The sequence below is a fragment of the Penicillium odoratum genome (assembly GCF_028828045.1).
Source record: "Penicillium odoratum strain IBT 22623 chromosome Unknown utg000006l_segment0_segment0, whole genome shotgun sequence".
Lineage (NCBI taxonomy): Eukaryota > Fungi > Ascomycota > Eurotiomycetes > Eurotiales > Aspergillaceae > Penicillium > Penicillium odoratum.
This window is the reverse complement of record NW_026643148.1, coordinates 3,295,762-3,314,436: the sequence shown is the minus strand read 5'-3', so window position 1 is coordinate 3,314,436 and position 18,675 is coordinate 3,295,762. Positions and strand designations below refer to the sequence as shown.

General features: G+C 48.2%; 2 protein-coding genes across 2 annotated transcripts; both read left to right on the top strand.

The window, feature by feature from the left end:
* Positions 1 to 4,068: 4,068 nt before the first annotated feature.
* N7520_009655 (Amidase) lies at positions 4,069 to 5,848 on the top strand (the record flags this gene model as incomplete). Its single annotated transcript, XM_057143589.1, has 7 exons — positions 4,069 to 4,164; positions 4,209 to 4,398; positions 4,484 to 4,752; positions 4,801 to 4,972; positions 5,029 to 5,156; positions 5,208 to 5,391; positions 5,454 to 5,848. The coding sequence occupies 7 exons, from the start codon at positions 4,069 to 4,071 to the stop codon at positions 5,846 to 5,848; spliced, it is 1,434 nt and encodes a 477-aa protein (XP_056992877.1).
* A 6,230-nt stretch (positions 5,849 to 12,078) lies between these two features.
* On the top strand, positions 12,079 to 13,078 carry N7520_009654 (uncharacterized protein; the record flags this gene model as incomplete). Its single annotated transcript, XM_057143588.1, has 2 exons — positions 12,079 to 12,911; positions 13,012 to 13,078. 2 exons carry the CDS (start codon positions 12,079 to 12,081, stop codon positions 13,076 to 13,078), a joined length of 900 nt encoding a protein of 299 aa, XP_056992876.1.
* Positions 13,079 to 18,675: the final 5,597 nt, after the last annotated feature.

The following is an 18,675-nucleotide window of genomic DNA, read 5'->3' as shown; positions in this document are numbered from 1 at the left end:
CCTCACCCACTTGACTCTACGAAGACTTCAGAGGGCTGGATAAATTTCCTTCCATTCCGTTTTAGGCAAATCTCTTCTGGAACAAAGACATTTGCCTAAAATGGAATGGACTTGCAGGGATCATTAACCAGGTGGTCTGACTAGGCAAAACCACTTTTGAACAGGCTGAGATGAGATATGGCGTCGTTGGTTTTGTATAACTCTTAGTTATAGGCCTAACCCTAGAATATTTTAGGTCGTAAGACAGTGGTCTCGGCATATGATACATACTCGTTTGTGATAGGATTCCCATCAGAGTTTCGTACTCGGTAAAGAAGAGGGTGATCGATTATATGGAAAGCAGCAGAAAACCAGATTTTCGCGATCATCTGCGAGATGATACATATAATACGAAGGATACTTTTCTCAGTACATTCACTGCGTCGGGTGCTACTTCCTTTTAACATTCAAAAAGTTGGAAAAGAAATTAACTTTCGTAGTTTGGGCTACTTCAGACAGGGATCGTAGGGAAAGTTTTGATGGGAACGTTTCCCTAAGATCACTACTCGTATATGCAGCTAGTTAATTTACGCTATTCCCAAACTATCAAATGTTGTCCACTCGGCCAAGATATGACTGATTAGGTATAGCATATCAATATCCTTGCTAAGCCTAAATCTGCCCGATCGGCGAAGATCAGGAACCACTCTTACTAGGTTCTCAGGGGTTCTATAGCCTAGCCTTAGCCATTGAGGGATGATGGTGGCCCATTCGCACAAGAATTGACTCAAAAGCTGCAAGCTTCGATCAGGAGTCATCTTCTGATATCTCATCCAGACTGATGATATGGTCCTGAATTTTTCAAAAATGGAGAGATATGCGACCGGTAATCCTCCTGGCCGTTGGCTGGAAAAGCCATTCTGACGCGCGCTTTAGGATTCGACATACCATTCAACCAAATGCAGCTCGCCATGATAGAATGCATGACCAAGGAACTCTGTTTGCAAATGTATTTGTCGACGCGGAAAAGCCCTCAGTCATTAACAGCTCTATATGAATTCATAATCAGCGACCTGGATTCCAATGAGAGCCGTGAAATTCTGGTACAATGGACGAAAACAGTAGAAGGAAATCAAAATCTCCCTCATTGGAAGAATCCTTGCTGGCCCGTGAACAATGATCTAATAAATCGGCAACTATTGACTCAAGAGCGTAGGTAACGAAAACCTGGTTATGGCTTTCTGTCCTTGCTAAAATTCACAGAGACGACGGAAACTCTCCTCTATATCATGTGTGGAGATCAGGGAGTACCTTTGGCGGAGTTGAACTCATCTTTGCAAACAGCCAATATCAGTTCACAAACCCGACGAACACTCCAACAAGCTCTCTCGGTGCGCAAGTACGACATATGGAGATTGACTCAATTATCTCGTAAGTGCCAAATATCCATCAAGCCAAACTTCATCCCCGAAATACTCACTGGCTTTCAAGGTGCTCAAAATTCCAATGAATGCTCTACATCAGAGCAGGTCTCATGGTCAAAAGAGAATGGGTACTCTCAGTCTCCAGATCTCTCCTTCGGGTCCCTGATGACCTCTACCCAGCCGAAACCCATACTGAGTTCGACGCCCGTATTCGACATACTGCAGGGTATATCATCCCGTAACTCGATAACACGGCAGGGTTCAACCAAAAAAGAGTCTCTTCATCACATTCTGGTCATCGAACCTTGTACTCGCCATCTGAAGCAGCAGCTTCCCTCCTCTGAATTGTCAATGTTGTCTACCACGGCATCCCTATCGAGCACTGGGACCTCCACGACCTTTTCACCTTGTGAAGAATCAGCTCAAAGTGGATTTGTTCTCCATCAGGATCTTAAGTCCTCTAAACAAGGGGAACAAGCTCAGCTTGACAGCATAAATGGAAGGGGACCCAGCGCTATCTCCAAGTCCCCGCGTATCCGCTGTAAAGAGCCCGGCTGCGAAAGGCATTTCAAGAGCCAAAAGCATTTGGATCGCCATATGAAGAATCATTCGACGGAAAAGCAATATCCTTGTGAGGCTACTGACTGCGGACGGGCTTTTACACGCAGTGACACTCTTCAGCGCCACCGCAGGCAAGTTCATAACTTGCAAACGACACGCTTTCACAGGAATAGGGTAGGTATCAGTTCCGCCTTGTAAGCCCTGGCAATTATATTGCCACAAGCGCCAGATTTGCAGCAGTTGCCCCGGTGGGAGTCCACAGAAGCGGTTGGGATGAAACTCCCACAAGGAGCTACTCAGCATATACACAAAAGAAAAATATGCAATACGACGTGTGGTCGTGAATGATGATATTGCTGGGTGGGCTTTAGAGCTAGCTGGATAGTTAATGGAGATCTGTTCATCGATCAGATTGACTTTGAAAAGGTGTGTGCAAGTGAAGGATAGTGTTTTCTGCTGGCAACGCTATTTTTAGTACGGAAGAAGGTGGTTATGAAGTTGCAATATATTTATATTATAGGAGTTCAGATTTAAACCACACCATGGAATGATAGGATTTTTGAACCCAGTAGGCATGTGATCTCTCTTGACATAACTCACCTTGTGTACATTTCCAATAAAATCTCACATAAAAACATCACTTAAACTGGAATCCACAACTATTTCTTTAGATACATACACGCAAATGAAGGACCAAGAAAAATTCAGCAGATAGTGAAAAGCCAGGATAGGTCTATCTCATGAAGATGTGGACGGTCTAAGACAAAGTAAAAAAACATCTCCATTTATCAATTGTACCCTTGGGACTGAGACTCGAGCACAAACGCAGGGGTAGTTGTAAACGGTACCGAGATATACGCAGGCACTCAGCAGCCACTCACACTAAAACTCGAGGAACTGCAACAACGACTGCGCCTCGGACCCGCAAAGCAGGCTCACATTTGTGATAACCATTTCATTGCAGCTCGCTCGGACGTCGAGACCACGAGCAGTGAAGAGGATAACAGACACGTCACGACTCGGGAAATATAATGGCCGATCGACAGCCGGAAAGAAATCAGATCTCCTGCGGGAGCGAAACATGAAGCTCCAAAGGGATAAAACAACAGAAAAGTCTGTAAAGGGAAAGGAGTACGAGGGTGGTTTTCAGATTATGGGCTGCAGGAGCATTACTCTAAATCAGTCAAATCTTGTCCACGTGGACAAGAATCGGCCGACTTGGAATAGCGCAAGTACGTAAAAAATGATGGAAATATCCCTCACTGTTGATCAAGTATGGAAATTTTTGAATAAGTGGGTTTTTCTAATTTTGCACGTCGCGAAACGTGAGACCTGCAAAAGACCATCAAACTTTGCTTCAAAGCAGTCTTAACACCTTGAAAGTATGAGATTTTCCTACCTCGTTGAAGAGAAACTCAGTACAGCTGCAATGAGATAAAACGTTCTTGTAATTCAGTGCGATGTGGGGCGTGGTATCTCTCGCGTTACCCAATACGGATAACCTGGCCGAGGGTACAGGGAATGAGACCAAGACTTGATGTATGCCTTCGGAGCATCTCGGCACCCTTGCTCGAATCAACCTATTTTAGGAATAATCGATAGTTTCCCTACGCCACCGTGAAATACCGCTAATGCAATCAATGGTAAGCCATCACATCTTGAAGTACGCTTTTCGGTCTAGGTCCACTGGGCCGCCCCGTGAGCCAGGACACACCATAGTTTTGTCAATCTAAATAGAACCAAGGGATGATAGCTCAGGCATCTTTCTATTACTAACATTCGTTGACACCCAATGAAATCGTCTCCACCCGAAAGACGCGTCATCACCCTATACTGAGTCACCCGGTCACTTTGTATAAAAGGTAGCACACCCCGATCACAATGTCACCACCGCTCTTTCTCCTCTACAGTCCTAAACACCTAACATCACGAAAGAAAAAAAGCACAAAGAAACTGATAGTGTTGAACAACAACAACTTCCTGTTCACGAAGTTCATCACATCCGGGGTAACGGCTTCTTTCATACTCAAGACCTCATTTAGCAACCTGCGTCATTACTCTAGCCACTTCCGTCTCATCCAGGCTGCAGAGACTGACATCTAAAATGAGCCAGTCTCGGCTACGGCTGAGCAATGCGTCAATCGATGAGCTTCTCCAGGAGTTACAGGAACGGAGATTGACAAGCGTTCAACTAGTTGAGGTGAGTCAAACAGAGAATAAGGATCACTTGTCTAATATCCTCAGATATACATTGCTCGCATCAAAGAAGTCAATTCAAAGGTGCATGCCGTCAGTGAGATCAATCCAGATGCTTTGGCTATCGCAAGAGAGCGTGATGATGAACGTCAGAATGACCAAATTCGTGGCATGCTCCACGGTGTCCCAATTCTCTTGAAAGATGTGTTTTCTACCACAGATTCCATGTCAACAACAGGTAAGATCTTTCTACATCTTGGCCATCGTTGCATCCAGATTATTTATATTTTCACCAATACGCTAACGCTATCGATATTGATCAGCGGGATTCAGCGGTCTGGTAGGCGCAAAACCTACACTTGAAGCAACTGTGGTTCGCAAACTGCGCGAGGAAGGGGCCATCATTCTTGGCAAAACAACCATGTCTGAGTGGCTGAATTTCAGATCTCCGGGTATTGCCCCAAATGGCTGGTCTCCGGTAGGCGACCAGTGTGCCGGTATTTTCTGCGCGAATCAGGATGCCGGTGGTTCTTCGACGGGGAGTGCTGTTGCGACAGCTCTGGGATTGGCGGCCGCGGCACTGGGTACAGAGGTTAGATGCTTAGAACTCGAATATTCGCACTGATCTGACAATCATCAGACTTCCGGAAGCATTGCAACGCCAGCTCGTAGCTGCGGTATTATCGGGATGAAACCAACTGCGGGCTTAACTTCCCGAGATGGAGTTTTCATTGCCAACGAATATCAAGACAGCGTGGGAATTTTATCTCAAACTGTCAAAGATGCAGCCCTCATACTCACCGCTATAGCCGGTCAGTCATTCGATCTCCTCTTTGTTTCTGTCTAGGTATAATCTGATGCTGTACAGACCCAAAAGACGAGGATTCCTGCGAGAAGGTTGACCCACGAGACTTGCATAGCGTCCCTCGACCCCTCGGTTGCACTAACTTTGTAGAGCACTGTATAACCTCTGGTCTTCAAAACTTAAGAGTAGCAGTAGGAGTAATTTCATCACGCTTATGTGGCTTATGAGGCTAAACAGGACAGGTCGCACGACACATCATGAAGCGGGATCAATTTGCCACCGAGAAATTCAATGAAGCACTTAGTAAAATGAGGCACCTCGGTGCAACGATCGTTGATGATGTTAAATTTTCTTCGTGGACGCTAAACATGTCCAAACACTTCGGGGATAAGTGGAAACTTGCGTCGCGATTACTTTTGAAACAGAGTGAGGCACAACCCGTGATGATTTCACATTTCTGTTCTCAGCTGACTCTCCATCTGTGCTAGATATTGAATCATTCTTGAACTCATTCTCTGAAAACTCGCAAGGTATTCGTACTCTTGACGATATCAGGAACTACACAAGAAAATTCTCCAAGGAAAAAGCGGAAGACTATCAATTAACGGAGTTCGACACGGCAGCCCAACAAGCCCAACATTACGGTATGAATTCAGAGGAGTATCAAGAATCACTCTCTCTTCGGCTGAAAATGGGCAAGGAGCTGGGAAGTCTTCTTGACCACTATGATTGCGATATACTGGTTGCACCAGCATGGACAGAGACAGCGGCAAATTTGGGCGGCTGTCCACAGGTATCCGTACCCCTACAAGCTTATCCCAAAGACTGGCCTCTGAAAAAGATGCACAATGAATTCATCTCAACAGGACCTGAGATCCCGTAAGTGACTGCAATTCCCGGGTTGAGGTTGCTGTCACAGCAATGGCTGACTTTCTCGTTTCCAGAACTGGCATTCTATTCGTAGGCCGTAGGTGGGATGAGGCTAGAGTTATCGGTGCTTCATATGCATTTGAACAGGCTACACAGTACCGAAAGACCTTGAAGCCGATCATATACCCCACGGTTGAACTTCATGATTGGCCAGCCAAGATATAGGTGCGAATCCGCTCATGCTCCCTGGCGGATTTTCCAAATGACCTGGGTTCTTCTGTGACTCGGCCATTATTGGGGGTTTTTTTTATTTCATATTTTATATATCATTTCAGCTATGGCAGGGGTGGAATTCCAGGCTAAAAACACATTTGATGAGAATGAGCAAGTACAGTATTACTTGAGTGAGCAATTTTAACTAGATGTTCAAGTCAATGCAGCAGCAGACTTCGTGGTATTTTGTTAGTCCTCCAGCACCGACGTCTGAAAGTTCTTCCCCCAAAATTCTCGGGTCAACAGAGGCTAGCATAGCCGATCGAGACTAAGATAATGCATCTACATAGGACGGGGCATTCCTGAAATGCAATATTACCAGCAAGGCAACTAATATGGAAATATTGACATCTTGCTGACTGAGCCCTTTCAAACGGTACTGGAGGCACTGGCAGATCTCGAGCGTCATGACCGGAAGCTTGCCTTTCAAGCCTCTCGAGTTGTTGGAATTTATCGTCGTTTTTGGGAGTCTTGCGTGGCGAAGCACCGCGACTGCGAGAAAACAAGTGAAACCAACCAATGCTTGAAGCAGGCTGGCGTGCACCTAAGTAATGATAGGGACAGCCTTCAAGTTCGCCATGACCAGCAAGTAGCCCGACTGCGCTTGTTTGACCAGGCACTGAGAACATCTCAGGAACACATGACTGGCATGCTTAACCAGTGGAATCACATCCCGAGAGGTGACCTAGCGGACTTAGTTGATGTCGATCTTTGTGAGTGAGGGAAAGCTCGACTGTGCTGAGTCTGATGTCAAAATTATCAGACTGATATATAGTATGTAGGTATCTACTTGAATGAGACAAACTTTTATAAATTGCTCGTTTCGAAAAAATGTGGAATGGAATGTGGCGCAATAATTACGGTCAGGGGCCACTACAGCCAATTTTTGGAGTTCCGCTTATAGCGGAGCAATAGTCAATCACTAGACTTTCATTCAAAACTTGCTCTAGTTTTGACTGTAATTTGGCAACATATTACGTACAAAGAAGGACGTGTCTAGGGTTGGCATCGTGGGCAGTGTAGCTGAAGGGGAAAGGCCGAGTGACTGAAGTATGGTAGAGGTTCCATGCGCGGCCATAGAGACAATCGGAAACTGGAGACCCTTGGTCCAACGGCGGATTGCGCGATGATGTCGAGCATCTGCCCACGTACTCGGCGTAGGTTTCCCATGACCGTTTCCATCCGAGGCAGGAAAAACAGATGCTCGCCAATCATGTTCCCGGTGACTTGATCAAGCCGTGTCAGTCGAAATTCCACCCAGTGTATATGCTCCGAGAGAAAGAACGCCGACAAGTGGAGAAAAATATCTTCAGGTTGCGTGGACATAGCCAGAGGATCCGGACCGGTCCATTGGAAGCCGGATGCATCATCGTGGCTGGGGTGGAAGAAGCATTCAATCAAGGGGGGTGGCAGAGCGTCCATTCTCGCAGAATGGGTGAGAAGATCAAATGCATGACCCCCGTGGTCAGCAGCAAGACAGGGAGGTGGTGTCGGTATACCAGAGAACTCTCGCCAGATTGCGTGGAGATCAAGGTCGAAGTCAGAGTCTGTATTACCGTGAGCACATGTTGGTAAGAAATCCACGCGTACTTACCATCCCGAACTAGATCATTCATGTTCATTTTATCCTACTGATATGGATGTGGTGCAGAAGACCAGGTATTTATTGACTAGCGAGGTAGAATAGCTGAAAGAAAGAAGATTGATGTAGAGACTGACAGCTTAAATGTCTTCGAAGCGTGGCAGCAGGGGCAGTGAAAAGCTTCCATTTCCACGAGTCTAGCAATAAAATACCACAGAATTGGTCAGAATTGATATCTTTCACCCGGTTCAACAGTGTTTAACCACATCTCACCACCATCAACATTGATCAAGACATTGAAGAACTGGCTATCAAAGAGCTTGAGATACGCAAAACCCCCCAAAACTCCCCTGCCTTTCCTCTCAAGCTACTCGGGTCTTGCCAAAGGCATGTCGGCACGAAAAGTCTGTTCACCACTCGCTTTCAGGACTGAAGTTATGCCGGCATGAAGTTCACGAAGCACGCATTCGCGGCTCCACAACCATAGTGCTTATTCATTACAGCGCTGTACGAGAAGATCGTTCTCGACTTCCAGCCACTCGTTGGACTCTCGAAGTTCCTGCTGTTCTTCATCCAGATGGATCTTCTCGGCGGATTTCACGACCTAACAGTCCCAGAGACAAAAAGGTCGAGAAGTTTGAGAGCGGGCACGGCAAGGTCCGCCTGACTGCGCAGAATCTGCATGAGCTGCGTTGTAAGAAGACCGGCCGCGTTGACGGGGGTCTGTGAGTATTTAGTGTCGTTCATTACGGTAGCTGTCGGGAACAGACTGACCTTGGGAGCGATCGCTGCATGACCTATCTCTGACTGGAAATCTCTCACATGGACATCATCCATTGGCTGTTTGGATAGCCGGCGCTGCCTCTTAGCGGGTCGATCTGCAGAAGAAGGAGAAGGTGGGTGGTCCATTGGGCTTGCTTGCTGGATGAAAGGAATCATGCCGCAACGGAGAGATTTATACAATAGACGGGACTCAAGTTTCTACATTATGAGCTAGTAAGACGACCGCTAAGTGTTAAAATTTCAACAAATCAGGATTCACCAGTAAACAGCTGATGCCCCACCTGTTGGCCCAACACGTTGGGCACAGCAAGAAATGAAATTCTCGCTCCTGAGATTCGCAAATACGAAGAATGGACTTGCTACCGGATATATACCTGGCCCGGACCCTCAATTTGAACCTGCCAAGACGCCCAGGATGGTTCATTTGGCCCACCCCGTATCTCGAGCATAGGTCTAGCCAGAGTACAGGGATGCAGTGAAAAGCGCAAGACGGAATACACGGGAGGAGGATGTGTAGGCAACTGAGAATTTCAACATCCTGCGGTTGGGTCTCCCTACATTGCTCATACTCGCAGTGTGGCATGTCACACAAGGTATTTCCCATTGACACTCCGCCTGGATTTTATTTTGAGCCACACATTATAATCCTTTTTCGTTCCCCGATGCCCCGTTGCATTGTTTACGTCGCCTTTTCGCGGACAGCTCCCCTCCTGGTAATCAATTTTTCGCCTACTTCAAAGCTAACTATGCAAAGTCTGTGTTTGAGGAATGCGATAATGAAATTGGACAAGCACTCAACCGCCGGCTGATAAAACGCCATATAATGAGTTACAGGGAGATGGCAAACAACCATAACGTCAAATTGGCCTACGTAGCCATTGTTCTGGGAGGTGGGCTTAGTGTCGTGCTGTTTGTCTCACTGAGCATACAAACAAACAATTCATTAACGCCCGGCGGCTGAGCCGAAAGGGCAACTATCACTAATCTACTGTACATGTCCATCTGTGTATGCTGTGTCTCCTGAAAGCCCATACATAAAACCTTAGAACATATAACATTTCCAGAAAGCAGTATCGCAGCGAGTTTCTCGTGGGTTAGTAAGTGGGTTAGTAGGCTGGCTTGAAGGCGCTTCTCCAAGTGTTCAACATCCTATCTTCGGCAGTTGAAGCGCGTCTACCATGTGTAGCACGAGGTGGTGGGTAAGTAGGGTCGGAAGAAGGGGTGGGGGTTATGTTGGTCGATATCAACCATTGATTCGAGTATCTTTCCTAGTGTCGGGTAACTGGTTGGAGGAGTGCGCGCGACATCTGCATAGGATGGGGAACTCGTGGGAGCGGGGACGCTAATTTCTTTGCGTCAGGATTGAATCTCGCGGAGAATCGCATCATGGTTGTTCTGAGAGCATGCCTCGGAGTGGCATTGCGGTGTCAAGGGTCTATCAGTCAGGTTCTGTAGCTCGTGTCGGACCTGGGCGAGAGCGGCACCAAACTCTGCTTGGGCTTTTAGTAGTTCTTCCATATGTATCTCATTGCGGAGTCTGATCTCCCTCCTGAGTTTGGCGATCTCTTGCACCAAATTGCTGACATCGAGGTCGTCGCTCTCGGTCGCAGAGTCGTCCGAAGTTGCCACGTCAGGCTGGTCTTCGGGTTCGATTCTCTTCTTTGGTAGCGGTCGCGTCTTCCTCTGCTCGTTGTCGATCTCTTGCTCTCGAGCATAGTTTTTCGGTGGTTTGGTGGTGCGCTTCGGTCTCGACGATCGCGGTGGCGTATCCTCGCGTTCATCGCGGTCGGGCGGATCAGGGGTTCGCATCGCGGCCCGTCCCGTCATTACTCACTCGATACGGGAGGTCGGTATTTTCGCCACGTGGCACAAAAAGGCTTCACTGGGCAGTACCCGTCGTTTGTATTCACAGTTGATCAGTAGGTGTTACCGACGACTGGTACAGTAAATGTTGAGTCATTGTGTGGATGACATGAGTTTGGCTCCGGTGTCGGGGCTGCCTCGCTATGGTATTCAACAGGATGAGGGATTGATGCACTGGATAGTAATGGACATGTCTAATAGAGTCCTAATATTGTGTGAAGGTTCATAGATTTTCTAAAGCGATCTCTGGGACCTACTTTCCGGGGTCTGGCGTGTTATGGTGTCCAATTCTAATCCGAATACCGTACAAAAGTTTGAAGAGGTTGGGTGAACGATGAACGATCCTGTCTCAAAAGGTCACAGCGGTAGCTGATGTATCGAGAGCCTCTATCAAGGGCGACAGCCTTCCTGGTGATCTTGTCTACAGCCTACTTTGAGATCCACTACTGTCGCCATGGTCATGTTTGAGCCTCGCTATACCCAGTAGAACGTCTTTTCCGACAGGAATAATACCATGGTTATCTATGGCTACGTGGCTGATTGTGTACTTCTCTTACTGTTGATAATCTTAAGTGAGATAAATTGGTATATTCGCGAGACATACTACGCCAAATACATCTACCGAACCTTGAGCTGAGAGACGCTCCACTTTGATGCACTGATTTACTCTCCTCGCTAGTGGTACTTACTGCTCATTGAATGAACAAATAACAATCACGTCGGTGGTTGAAATTGTCAACAACTTTGAGAACAGCAAGACAACTTCCCTCACCAATTGGAGTCAATTGACCTTGCGAGGAAGACACCTTCACTCGGCTTGGCATAATGATCAGTATGTATGATTTTATTATGTATGTAGATGAGCCGGAAATCTTACAAACCTAGCAAGGAGAAATACCGGCAACGCTAGATCTGTTCTTTACTAGTACTGTAGAAATAACTTTATTCACCACCTTGGCAAAACGCATATACCCTTGACTGAATCTTCAAAATAATTCTTGGTTGAGTGATCCCCTGAACCCAGCGCCAATCTCTGCATAGCCCATCGTTCGCGCTACAAATGATTTCTCATACAAGGCGTGGGCCAGGAATGAGAGCAGACATTCATGTTTGTGGTTACTGCGGCCATGTGGCAATTTGCGTTGATGAATTCACAAGCTAGTTCCAGACTCATGAAGCCGACTCCCATATCCCACACGGTCGATTTTAGGATCATCTTGATCAGTCCTGGGAGCTGTAACGCTCCTAGGATACCCACTCAAGATCCCGGGCCAGGGTTGTGCTTCCGGGACCCAAGGCGGGTATTCTCGGGGCTGGCATTCTGGCTTCACGTGCAGACTCCTGGCTCAAGCACGCAGTGAAAACACCGGTCCTGGGATTTCAATCACTGATCCTGCGAATGACTGAACCGAAACTGGGAATGCAATCACTGGCCCTGGGAGCTAGCCTGCTCCTGGGGCTCTTGAGCCATGTCCTGGAGCCGTTGTGTTTGATCCTAGGGCCAAACCTTCGCTTTCAGGGAATGAAGTAGGGTATCCCTGGCAGAGGCACTTTGGATTCACGTGCAGACTTCTGGCCCGAGTGGAGAACCTGATCCTCGAACCTCAAATTGAATAGTGTTCTAGAGTTTGAGTGCATAAAAGGAAGAGCACACACGGCGCTGTGAGACCTCGGATAGTCAATTTCGCCATCAGCTGATACTGATCCCCTAAATCAACCCAACACGGCAAAAGTACACTCTCATGCTTTGCGAACTTCCAAAAGAGCTCTTGCTCTGGATTTGCAAATTCCTCCAAACAGACCACATTCTGAGTCTATGCCTGGTCAGTCGTCGAACCAATTCTATTTTCACTGAGGCGCTTTTTGTGTGCCTTGTCTCTAATGAAATTCCGCCACTCTTTCGTGCCGTGAAAGCCCAAAAACTAGACATTGGAGCGCGATTGATCGAGGAATACCACGTGAATATCGACGCTGAGTACGCAGGGCAGAACGCGCTCCTCCTAGCTATTGAGCTACGATACCCACAGGCCGTGGATCTGGTCCTGCGATATAAGCCCAATGTTCGCTGTTCTTGCGATTCTGGAGGCCGAGGCCCTTTGTCACTTGCAGTTATCGGCGGAAATACTGCTATCGTTGAGCGGATTCTTCAATCACAGGAGATTGATGTCAATGATCGATGCTTGGACGGGTTCTCTGCCATAGCATACGCGCTGAAGCATCGCGAGCACTATATTTTGCATCTCTTGCTTGCTGACCCCCGAGCGAATGTCAACTTTGCAGATCATTTCGATCGGACGCCCCTGCAATCTGCGACCCTGGAAGGGGATCATATCGCCACGCAGATGCTGGTACGACAGGCAGGAATCAATATCAATCACCAGAGCTCCTACGATGATGCACCTCTCCTCTTGTCTGCGAAAATGCTCAATCAACAGCAATCAGTCCGCATCGTGGAGTCTCTTTTCCTACATCCCGACCTTGATGTGAACATATCTGACTCCGACGAGCGAACAGCATTGTGGCACGCTGTAGATCATGGACACCATGATCTTGTGAAATTACTTGTTAGCCACAGGTATGTGAGATTGAATGATGCTGATAGATATGGGGTGACGCCATTAGCCCGAGCTGCTGAGATGCCTGTCTTGCAAGTTTTAAAGTTATTACTGCAACAGCCGGAAATATGCATCAACTCGCAGACTAGGCAAATTGTGCCTCCGCTTTGGTCTGCTTGTCGCGTAGGCAACTTTCAGGCGGCAAAAATACTCCTTCGTTGCAGGTCACTCGAGGTCAATCAGAAAAGCCCTACTGGAACTACTCCGCTCCAAGTAGCTATCATTCTGAATCATCTATCCATTGTATCTCTGCTTCTCCGACAAGGAGACAGGGTCGAGATCAATACCCGTGGTCCTCAACAATGGACAGCCATTTTCTTTGCCGCATCCAATGGGTATTTGGCAGTGACCAAATCGTTGCTGAAACATCCTGATATGGACATCAGCCTGAATGATGACCGAGGACGGACAGCGCTTTGGTGGGCAGAGCATGGGGGGCATTCGAGAGTTGTTCACTTGCTGCGCAGGCACAGTCGACTGAAGAGGCAGAGGCGTTGATGCGAGATCTGTCTAGGGCTAGCTACCCCGATTTTTATGCCTACAGGCACACGTCGAGCAAAAGATCCATGCTTCAGGCTACGACAGACTGCCACCTTGCAGCCCATCTTGTATCAATGCACACTCGGCCAATATTTCGCGATTTGAGAATCGAATCAGGGTGCCAGACAAGTCTACAAACCCATTCCGCCGTGGACAAAGAGGTATGGTGGAGCAATTTATGTATGGGCTGAAGAGTTGAGGTCCAAGATGATAAATGTGAGTGGTCCCATATCGCCGGATGTATACTGACATCTTTGGAACAGTCTTTGAACAGTCACCCGTCAAGTGCGTTACATCGTAACGACACAATGTGCACATACTCGCTATCCTCGAATAACGCATCCTTCCCGCGGGGAAGATCATCACTCGACATGAACATAGCAGTGGCAGACGAAAGTCTGTGGCATTAGGCTGCTCGGAAGTCGGCGCGACTGCAGGACGCTTGATCAGCACGATCAGAGTAGCAATCTCTTCAATGAATCCGATAATGCGGCCAGCCCATTTGGCGAGAGACATGGGCTCCTCGTTTGAGCATACCGTGTGACGGGTATGTCGTCTCGACCTTGACACGCATGCAATCAATTGCGGTGAAATGGCAGTTCCGCCATCGCCTCAAGGTCAAATGCCGACACCGAGTATCCCTCGCCAATCCCGACAACTGGGGGTATCAGTGACCAACTTTCAACCGAGATGCCAATTATGAAGACCGCATTCACACTACACATGGCTGGCCGGGTGATCAATGGCGAACAATCTATATCCCATGCACTCCTGCTTGGTTTTCCCGGTAGCAGCCCTCGTCACATAGACTGAGGTGGGGATCCGAGACGGGGATCATCACAAATACCGTCGGCCCGCAAGCCCAAATATTGAGCGTTGGCTCTTTTGCTAGACTTTTGCAAAGGGTCACCTTAATGATTGGGCAGTCCCAAGATGAGTTCATTCAGTTTGGATTTTGCACCCGTCGCCCATCCTCCAATCGCCCGTCAAAACGCTGATCCGTCATCGGATTAATGTGAGTCAAAAGTCCCTTTTCTGATCTGTGAGCTAACGTATCCCCAACAGAATTTGTCTCGATGAAACCCAAAGCACGCCATCACCGCCGCAGGCATTTGACTGCTTTTTTCGGATATGTAGCTCATTATAAAGTACGCGTTGTCGGTTTCTCGAACGAAGGGCATGCTGAAGAACATGCGCACGAAGGACATGACTGCCACGGTTGTCTGGCTCAGGTCAGTGCCATGGCTGGACTTGGTCGGTCTTGAGTCAGCTTTGTGGGAGTTTTCTTGTGGGAGTTTTCTTGTGGGAGTTGGCTTGTGGGAATGGGCTTGTGGGAACGGGCTCGTGGGAGTTGGCTCGTGGGAGTTGGCTTGTGGGAGTTGGCTTGTGGGCTTCGATACGTGAAAGCATCGATACGTGAAAAGCGGCTCGTGGGAGTGGGCTCGTGGGCATTGATATGTGGAATTCGGCTCGTGGAATTGGTTCGACTAGGACTAGGGGGAAGATACCTCTGCTCGAGGTATGCTTCATAGCCTTTCTTGTCGACTACAGCTCTGATATCAACTAGGAGAAAGAGAGAGAGGCCCAGCGCGATCTTGAAAGATTGACTAGAGCGAGCATTGATTGAGTCGAAACTTGGACACCGGCAGAGCAATTGCGTGGTCTGTAATATCTACCGGACTTCATCAGAGGATCAAACATCAGGTAGAGCCGAGTGTTACAAGCGATGAGATCCGATGTCGACTGACTTGTTTCAAACGGCCACTGTCATGTGCAGACCAACTCCGCCGGACGTCGCGCAAACAACACTGCACCACGCGTCTGGTACGGCCTCACCGCCTTTGCCGTCGCGTCAGACTGGTGGACGGGAACGCCAGTCCAACCTCTCTCGCTTTGGACACACCAGGCTGATTTCCATCCGTGAGGGTGCGAGTGCCGACACCATTCGACATTCTTGCCCGACAAGCAGCTCAGCTTGCGAATGTTTATCATTCTTGGCGACCCTGCCTCCCTGCTGCGCGACCGACTATTACCGATCTACGTACACTGCAGTAGTCGAGCGAATATGCATTCCAGGCTGATCCAGTCGGCATTTGCGGTAACATGCAAGCAGATGCCGTCACCATGTCCTCGGTCCGGTCGAGAGAAGACGATACTCGAAACTTGAGTAAAGGTTCAACACAGGGATTCATCTCATGCAATGAGAATCTTGATGGATGTGCTCTCTTCATGGGCTGATTGGACGTAACTATCAAGCGGCACGTATGACATTGCGCCCGCTGGTACTTGGTCTTTTGTCGGTGGAGCGACATGTCCAAGGGTGGGTGAGATGAAGCCACATCTGCCCAGCTATGCAGTGCAGTCTGCGAGCTCGGCAACTTTGGCTCAACCCAAGCCCTTCAGAAGCCTTCCGTACTGATCTTGTCAGTCGTTCTGAGGTCTGGGAGGTCTCAGATAACCAAATTCCGCCGTCCCTCCCAGTATCGGTCAAATTGCGGTTCTGCTCGAGCTATTCAAAGTGATTGGAGGTCTCGAAATGCTTGTGTCCTCTCAAACGTCTCTGAACACGTAATCAGGGTCGAACAGCATGTACCAATGGTATGGGTCACGTCTGTGTACTTGTCTGGTATTCTCTAGTCTCCACCACAGCAATTTAACATGTGGTACGCTGACTAATAAAGTTGATTACATGATCAATTGTTCCGACAAAACGGCTTTGTCACGTGACACGTGCTACGGCCCCGATGCTGCTGAAGAGAAGTCGATTTGAGCTTCCAAAAATCCATGCCCATTTTATTGGCGAATCGAAAATAACGGAGAATTCCGTACTCGGTTATATGGGTTTTGCCCAGGAATTCAGTCTGCTAGGTGTGGGGATCTATGAAGAGGAAGCTATCATTGTGTAAGGCTACCCGTCGAACTGCCATGGCAGAACAAAGAAGGGGTCTTGCGCATTGGTGCTTGATATCTAGCTCCGTTGCCTGTCATTCAGGTACAACAGTGGGAGTTGCGCTACAGTGATGTGGTGTGAGATGCGAGCTCGCCGTCTCTACGTTGCATCATGACGGCACGCGTCCACATCGCAGTCTTGAGCATCTAATCATGTAGCTATGTCTTTCATCCCGATGGGCAGCTTTGCGTCGCTGTGTAGCTGATGTCTTGCGATGTATTGCTCCCACAAGGCTTCGAATCACGCGTGAGCTGTTGACTCACGAAGCAAGACTGCAAGGCTCGTTCGTGGCATTCTCAAATGCTTTCATCTAGTTCTAAGACGAGTGCTCGTCATGCTAGGCAAAGTCTAGGCCGGTGATGCAGGGCTCATTATGCTTTCGTCCTGCATGCTGCTTTTTCAACCGCCTGCGTAATTCCCTGATAACACTCGATGGTGTATCCTTTTCGTAGACTGATGACTGCTGTTTGTGAGACACATGCAGTAGACCGACTTGTTCGATGTCTGGGATGGTAGCCTTGTCAGTGTGTGGGACAGGGGAAGCTCGCAACGTAGACGTACACAAAGGATGTGAATAGTGTCATTTCATCGGATCTAGGGCTCACGCGCAGTGATGTGGGACTCAACGGTCGGGCTGCTGAGCATTAGTTTCATGTTTGTATCATACGTGGTCGACTTTGAATCAACTTGATCCCAATTGTCTCATGATGTGTCGCAGTCGTACTCAGAGGAGACTGGTGTAGACTTATTGGTCATATTTTTGTGAGACCGCTAGAAATCCCAGTCATGCATGCGATTTAGATGTCATACAGTAGTATACGTAGTGCTAAAAAAAATGTTGTTCGTTCATTGGAGGTGTCATATACTGTACACATGTGGTATATATATCGGGAAGTTTGAGCCGAGTGGATTCTTGGTGTAGATTACTGGGATTTTTGACGTGATGTAGCTTTCCGTATGGAATATAATTATCGACCGTATGTCAAAACTCTGTTACTTGTCCGAGAGGACTTGACAACCACTGTTGGCCTATGAGAGAAATACAGTGCTGTGGGCGGGATCTTCCTCCAAGTCGGACGGAGCGTGCGCGAGGGAAGACACACCGCCTGAGCGCCTCACCCCGTTTGACAACAACGCGTCCAGACTCAGCTTTTTTGCCCATCGACGCATCGGCACCGTCATCATCGACAAATTGTCTCCAGTGCTGGCCACTATTTTCCAGGCTGGTCACGGTTTCAAGCTGGTCACGGTTTCAAGCTGGTCACGTTTCAAGCTGGTCACGGTTCTTAAGCTGGTCACTGTTCATGAAGTCGTGCTCGATTGTTTACCAACGCTCATTCAACTGTTTGCATAGCATTTCAACTGTTAAAAAGCCGGTGAACTGTTTGGAAAGCCGGTCAACTGTTGAGGAAGCCGTTTAACCGTTTAGACAGCCGGCTCAACTGTTTACCAGAGCAGACTCAACTGTCTACACACGCTCATTCAACTGTTGATGAGAACAGTTCAACTATTTACCAGGCCCGGCTCAACTATTTATCAGAGCAGACTCAACTATTTACGCACGCTCATGCAACGGTTCACGACGCTCAGTCAACTATCACCGAAGCAGGCTGGTTGCCACCATGGACTATTGATCACCGCATCTACCCGTCACCACCAAAGCCAACCTCAACAGTCATCTTGGGTTTCCAGACTTCTGAGACACACGTGAATAATGCGTTCTTGCCCAAATGTGATGATCTTTGACCGAGCGACCAGCCTGGATGTGTGTGTATACATGCTCTACGTGTGTATACATCTTGTGAGATCGGATTCTGGACTTGATACTACAATGCACGGCGAATTCGGTAAGAGCAAAATTCTGGGTTTGTTCGTTCTCTATACAACGTTATCTAGAAGTGAAAACAGGCTCTGAATGCGCTCTCCTGGCCCTACTGCCAGTCTCTTCGCCCATGGCCTGAGCCTACACAAGTGAACTATCGATGTTGGCGCAGGTCTTGGCTTCTTCAACTGCAGAGCGAGAGTTGAATACTGGTCCCTAGCACCACGTAGAGGTGCCTGCACTTTGCTAGAGTTCCTTGGTGTCGCAGCTGTCCCCTGCGGAGCACTTGATTTCGCAGAGCATCGTACTGCGGAGTCCCTTGGTGTCGCAGCTGTCCCCTGCGGAGCACTTGATTTCGCAGAGCATCGTACTGCGGAGTCCCTTGGTGTCGCAGCTGTCCCCTGCGGAGCAC